Source organism: Oncorhynchus gorbuscha, unplaced genomic scaffold, assembly GCF_021184085.1.
Source record: "Oncorhynchus gorbuscha isolate QuinsamMale2020 ecotype Even-year unplaced genomic scaffold, OgorEven_v1.0 Un_scaffold_662, whole genome shotgun sequence".
NCBI classification, from domain to species: domain Eukaryota; kingdom Metazoa; phylum Chordata; class Actinopteri; order Salmoniformes; family Salmonidae; genus Oncorhynchus; species Oncorhynchus gorbuscha.
Window position 1 is genome coordinate 243,467 of NW_025745758.1, and position 7,347 is coordinate 250,813.

The window sequence follows — 7,347 nt, forward strand, 5'->3', positions numbered from 1 at the left end:
GGAGGAGGAAGAGAGGGAGGAGGAGGAGGAAGGAGAAGAAGAGGAGGGAGGAGGGAGAGGAGGAAGGAGGAGGAGGGGGAGGAGGAAGGAGGAGGGGGGGTAAAGAAGGAGGTAGAGGAGGAAGGAGGAGGACGGGGAGGGAGAGGTGGTGGAGGGGCAGGAAGAGGAGGAGGGCAAGAAATGTGAGAACATGATAGTGTTGCCCAGGATGAACACGATCAGCATGATCAGGTCTAGGAGAGAGGAGAGCATGAGTCCAAATGGCATCCTATTCCCTATATAGTGGTACTACTATAGTCCAGAGTCCTATTCCCTATATAGTGGTACTACTATAGACCAGAGCCCTATTCCCTATATAGTGGTACTACTATAGGCCAGAGCCCTATTCCCTATATAGTGGTACTACTATAGACCAGAACCCTATTCCCTATATAGTGGTACTACTATAGGCCAGAGCCCTATTCCCTATATAGTGGTACTACTATAGACCAGAGCCCTATTCCCTATATAGTGGTACTACTATAGACCAGAACCCTATTCCCTATATAGTGGTACTACTATAGGCCAGAGCCCTATTCCCTATATAGTGGTACTACTATAGACCAAAGCCCTATTCCCTATATAGTGGTACTACTATAGACCAGAGCCCTATATAGTGGTACTACTATAGACCAGAGCCCTATTCCCTAAATAGTGGTACTACTATAGACCAGAGCCCTATATAGTGGTACTACTACAGACCAGAGCCCTATTCCCTAAATAGTGCACTACTATAGACCAGAGCCCTGTTCCCTATATAGTACACTACTATAGACCAGAGCCCTATTCCCTATATAGTGGTACTACTATAGACCAGAGCCTTATTCCCTATATAGTGCACTACTTTTGGCCAGAGCGCAAAAAAAGGCTCTGCTGCTGTCACAATAGGAGAACCCTTTTTAGTTCCATGTAGAACCCTCTGTGGAAAGGGGTTCCACGTGGAACCCACAAGTTTTCTCCTATGGGGACAGCCGCAGAACCCTGTTTGGTTCTAGATAGCACCTTTTTCTCTGAGTGTATGTACCTATATAGTTCACTATAAGGGGAAAACTATAGGATGCAATTAACCCATTTCAATGGGATCGACTGTTGGCTCCAAGGTAAGCACCTTTTAAAGTATGTACTTTCCCCCAAAATTCCCAGGTTTTCCAGAAATCCGGGATGGGAGTATTCCAGATGTCCTGTTTATTCCCTCCTGATTCCGGGAGTCTCCAAACCGGGATTTCTGGAAAAACCTACTATTCTCTACCTATTATCTGTCAAATGATATTATTATTACCTATGATGTAGAAGGAGACGTCTCTGAACAGGGGCCACCAGGTGAGGTGGAGCATCTCCCTGGAGAAGATGGCACACATCCCGATGACAAACAGGATGTTAAACACCGCTGACCCCACGATGGTCCCGATGCCCACGTTGCTATGGGAGATGAACACGCCAATCAGAGAGGTGAACAGTTCGGGGGCGGAGCCTCCTGCAGCCATGAAGGTTGCCCCGGCGACGTCGTCGGAGATGTCGAGCTTCACGGTGATGACGCCGAGCGCCGGGACGAAGAACTCGTCACAGACGATGGCGAGGGAGACGAACATGTAGACCATGCCCAGGATGTGGAGGGTCACCCAGCCCTGCCTCCTCTGGTCCACTGTGAACAGGTCCTCTGGGTACTCTCCCTTCCTGTGGGGGACCTCTCCAGGGATACCCGGGGAGGTGGTGGTGTTAGGAGGAGGTTCAGTCGGAGGCTCAGGTTCAGGGTCCTCTACGTAGATACAGTGCTTAATGTCCGTCCTGTTGACAGTGATCACGATGACGTCATCCCCCTCCAGCACAGTCGGAGCCCTGGTGATGACGTCATCGTTATAGCTCTCTGTTAGGCTAGAGAGGTTAGAGGTCACCACCTCTCGTGTGTCTACCTCCAGAACACTACTACTATCACCACCGCCCCCTTCCTCTGGGAGTGCTGTCCCAGGGTCCTCCTCTGCAGCGGCCTGGCGGGCCACCCGTGGCTCCTGCAGCCGGGCCTTGAACGTCACGGTGTAGACGCAGCACAGTAACACACCAGAGAGGAAGAAGAGGATGCGACTCCGATTGAGTCTCCGTCTTTGTGGCAAATGCATTGTTCACCGCTGCCAGAGTGGTCTTGATTCCCACAGCGGATTATTAGGCCCGTGTCAGATGCATGGTTAGGCTTATGGGAACAGGTCCAGTAGCATTAGTTAGCCAAATAATGCAGTTCAGCGAGCGGTCAGCACACATCTTCAGCATAGTCTGTTTTAATGTCATAGTCCTGGCATGATGTCCCAGCTCCAAACTATAAATATATATATGGAAAAAAGGGGGGAAATAAATAGATAATTCACTCAGTTTAGACTACAATGCAAAACTCACGTCATACATTTGACATAATAGTGTAATAAAATACGAATAAAAACACTACTGGGAGTATTAGAAGGGTTTATTATAAGGGCGCGCGTTCACGTGAAGGGAGTCGCAGGAGCGCGGAGGATGGGATACAGCCACCTGTTACTATGGCTACATAATTGCAGGTACTCTGCTCTCCGAAGGGCTGCACAGATTAAATGACACGTGTAATGAAATGCAGCGAATGTAGTTAATGTACAAATGACAATTTAAAAAACAACAACAGCGAATTAAGTAGAAAATATCATTATGTGGGGCCCTACTTTTCATTGACGTGCGCGGGTCATGAACGTGCTGATATGCGCTCCTCTAGTCGAGACAACATACGCGATATGATTCATTCCAAACGTTCAACCAACCATTTCATTTTCCCGTGTGTATCCAGGTGGGTCGGGTGAAAATTAAAGAAACGAAAATAATGATACATTTAACTGAATTTCGTGGGGAAATTCCAGGCAAGAAACAGTGCCCGATATGGAGTCATTGACAAGTATCCGGGGCTTCCACAAGGTCAATGACGATTATTGTAGCTGAAATCCCTTCTCTGTAGAACATCTGTAAACCAAACTTAACCCTTTTTCAATTGTTAATAAAAACGTACCTTTAATCGCTGAGTTGTTGTGATAGAGGTGTTCTAGACGCGAGGTCTCTCTCCAGCTGTGTGCGCTACGGTAAAGGGATTGGTTGAGAGATGCTGACTCTAGTTTTTGGTGAGCGGCTACAAGGGCGCACCGCAGGATGACAGCTCACACCTCTCCACGGCTCAGCATAATACCTGCAGTCTTTTAAGAGGATTAGGTTAGGTGTTCACCCAATCTCTCACATTCTCACGAACACGTTTAAACTGCTTCAAATTCAAGGCATTCCTATTCATTTGTTCATAATCTGCCAAGTGCATGCAGTGTCTCCAACCACCAACGCTGAGCAAAAACCAACCATGTTTGGCGCTGAAGTGGAAGGAGGGTTGTCAAGGCATAATTACAATTCTGAAGAGTGCTCCTTTATGCACACAGACAGAAAGGTCAACGGACAGGCAGAAAGGCAGACAGGCAGGCCAACAGGCAGGTAGACAGGCAGAATTGCAGACAGACAGGCATGCAAACAGACAGACAGACAGGCCAACAGGCAGGTAGAAAGGCAGACAGACAGGCATGCAAACAGAAAGGCAGACAGAAAGGCAGACAGAAAGGCAGACAGACAGACAGACAGACAGACAGACAGACAGACAGACAGACAGACAGACAGACAGACAGACAGACAGACAGGCAGAATTGCAGACAGACAGGCATGCAAACAGACAGACAGACAGACAGACAGACAGACAGACAGACAGACAGACAGACAGACAGACAGACAGACAGACAGACAGACAGACAGACAGGCCAACAGGCAGGTAGAAAGGCAGACAGACAGGCAGACAGACAGGCATGCAAACTGAAAGGCAGACAGGCCAACAGGCAGGTAGACAGGGAGACAGACAGGCATGCAAACAGAAAGGCAGACAGGCAGACAGGCCAACAGGCAGGTAGACAGGCAGAAAGAAAGGCAGACAGACAGGCATGCAAACAGAAAGGCAGACAGAAAGGCAGAAAGGCAGGCAGAAAGGCAGAAAGGCAGAAAGGCAGAAAGGCAGAAAGGCAGACAGACAGACAGACAGACAGACAGACAGACAGACAGACAGACAGACAGACAGACAGACAGACAGACAGACAGACAGACAGACAGACAGACAGACAGACAGAAAGGCAAACAGAAAGGCAGACAGACAGCTGAAAACTGTTGTGCTGTTTAAAGAAGCAATATAACTGTAGACTAGTTGAGTATCTGGAGCATCAGCATTTGTGGGTTTGATTACAGGCTCAAAATGGCCAGAAACAATGTGCATTCTCCTGAAACTCGTCAGTCTATTCATGTTCTGAGAAATGAAGGCTATTACATGCGAGAAATTGCCAAGAAACTGAAGATCTCGTACAACGCTGTGTACTACTCCCTTCACAGAACAACGCAAACTGGCTCTAACCAGAATAGAACAACCGTTTTCAGCTGTACTAACATAATTGCAAAAGGGTTTTCTAATGATAAATTAGCCTTTTAAAATTATAAACTTGGATTCGCTAACACAACGTGCCATTGGCTAACACAACGTGCCATTGGCTAACACAACGTGCCATTGGCTAACACAACGTGCCATTGGAACACATGAATGATGGTTGCTGATAATGGGCCTCTGCACACCTCTGTAGATATTCCATTAAAAATCAGACGTTTCCAGCTACAGTAGTCAATTACAACATTAACAATGTCTACACTGTATTTTCAATCAATTTGATGGACAGAAAATGTGCTTTTCTTTCAAAAACAAGGACATTTCTAAGTGACCCCAAACGTTTGAACGGTAGTGTATATAAAGAGGTTATTATGAGGAGATAAAGGACACCTATATAAAGGGGTTATTATAAAGAGATAAAGGACACCTATATAAAGGGGTTATTATGAGGAGATAAAGGACACCAATATAAAAGGGTTATTATGAGGAGATAAAGGACACCTATATAAAGGGGTTATTATAAAGAGATAAAGGACACCTATATAAAGGGGTTATTATGAGGAGATAAAGGACACCAATATAAAGGGGTTATTATGAGGAGATAAAGGACACCTATATAAAGGGGTTATTATAAAGAGATAAAGGACACCTATATAAAGGGGTTATTATGAGGAGATAAAGGAGACCTATATAAAGGGGTTATTATGAGGACACCTATATAAAGGGGTTATTATGAGGAGATAAAGGACACCTATATAAAGGGGTTATTATGAGGAGATAAAGGACACCTATATAAAGAGGTTATTATGAGGAGATAAAGGAGATAAGGGACACCTATATAAAGGGGTTATTATGAGGAGATAAAGGACACCTATATAAAGAGGTTATTATGAGGAGATAAAGGACACCTATATAAAGGGGTTATTATGAGGAGATAAAGGACACCTATATAAAGGGGTTATTATGAGGAGATAAAGGACACCTATATAAAGGGGTCTATTATGAGGAGATAAAGGACACCTATATAAAGGGGTTATTATGAGGAGATAAAGGACACCTATATAAAGGGGTTATTATGAGGAGATAAATGACACCTATATAAAGGGGTCTATTATGAGGAGATAAAGGACACCTATATAAAGGGGTTATTATAAAGAGATAAAGGAGACCTATATAAAGGGGTTATTATGAGGAGATAAAGGACACCTATATAAAGAGGTTATTATGAGGAGGTAAAGGACACCTATATAAAGGGGTTATTATGAGGAGATAAAGGACACCTATATAAAGGGGTTATTATGAGGAGATAAGGGACACCTATATAAAGGGGTTATTATTAGGAGATAAAGGACACCTATATAAAGGGGTTATTATGAGGAGATAAAGGACACCAATATAAAGGGGTTATTATGAGGAGATAAAGGAGATAAAGGACACCTATATAAAGGGCTTATTATGAGGAGATAAAGGACACCTATATAAAGGGGTTATTATAAAGAGATAAAGGACACCTATATAAAGGGGTTATTATGAGGAGATAAAGGACACCTATATAAAGAGGTTATTATGATGAGATAAAGGACACCTATATAAAGGGGTTATTATGAGGAGATAAAGGACACCTATATAAAGAGGTTATTATGAGGAGATAAAGGAGATAAGGGACACCTATATAAAGGGGTTATTATGAGGAGATAAAGGACACCTATATAAAAGGGTTATTATGAGGAGATAAGGGACACCTATATAAAGGGGTTATTATGAGGAGATAAAGGACACCTATATAAAGAGGTTATTATGAGGAGATAAAGGACACCTATATAAAGGGGTCTATTATGAGGAGATAAAGGACACCTATATAAAGGGGTTATTATGAGGAGATAAAGGACACCTATATAAAGGGGTTACTATGAGGAGATAAAGGACACCTATATAAAGAGGTTATTATGAGGAGGTAAAGGACACCTATATAAAGGGGTTATTATGAGGAGATAAAGGACACCTATATAAAGGGGTTATTATGAGGAGATAAAGGACACCTATATAAAGGGGTTATTATGAGGAGATAAAGGACACCTATATAATTGTGGGTTTTTATTCACATCACCAGCTATGCTCTTTTCATAAATAACTACAGATATTCACTTTATTTCACACAACTTTATTGGTTATTATAATATCACACATTATAATTGATCCTTCAACCATTCAAAACCTTTTAATAAAACACATGATTCCAGACAGTGATCCTCTTCCCTTAATTCTCTAACAATGTCCATTTCCCTGAGGTTCTCGACTCAGACTGGTTCCCTTTGTCTGTTTCGATGACAGGAAGTGTGCAAGAGCACGCTCTAGGAGAAGTGTGCAAGAGCACGCTCTAGGAGAAGTGTGCAAGAGCACGCTCTAGGAGAAGTGTGCAAGAGCACGCTCTAGGAGAAGTGTGGAGAGTCGGGACGCAACTCTAACCCTGTCATCAGACGCAGAGCAGTGAGCCTTTGAACAACACAGCAAGGATGGCATGATGGAGATAGTAGATATCACGGGGACTATAAACATCACTGGAGAATACAGTAGCTTATACATCCCAGAATGCAGCTTGATTCTATACTGCATGAGAAACACTGTTGGCATATACAAGTTCATTTAGGAATAAAGCAATATAAAAAATAAAATAAAAAGTCCAATTTGTTTTTTATTTAAATGTCAATATCAAATCATTCCTGGGTAACAATGAAGTACCTTACTGTGATTTAAATTAAAATGGTCACTAATTAACAAAAAGTAGATTCTCAACAACGGGCAATTTCTCAAGCAACAATTTAGCTAGGTCTGTCTGGGAGTGG

At 43.3% G+C, this 7,347-nt stretch overlaps 1 protein-coding gene across 1 annotated transcript in view; it reads right to left on the bottom strand.

Annotated features, from left to right (window-relative positions):
• LOC124019736 (sodium/potassium/calcium exchanger 1-like) overlaps positions 1-3,217 on the bottom strand; it is a 46,497-nt gene extending 43,280 nt beyond the window's left edge. Inside the window, exons 1-2 of the mRNA XM_046335157.1 lie at positions 3,059-3,217; positions 1,319-2,347 (exon numbers count right to left, since the gene is read on the bottom strand). Of these exons, the coding sequence (XP_046191113.1) occupies positions 1,319-2,153 (835 nt within the window). The 5' untranslated portion in view covers positions 2,154-2,347; positions 3,059-3,217. The remainder of the gene's footprint in view (positions 1-1,318; positions 2,348-3,058) is intronic.
• Positions 3,218-7,347: the final 4,130 nt, after the last annotated feature.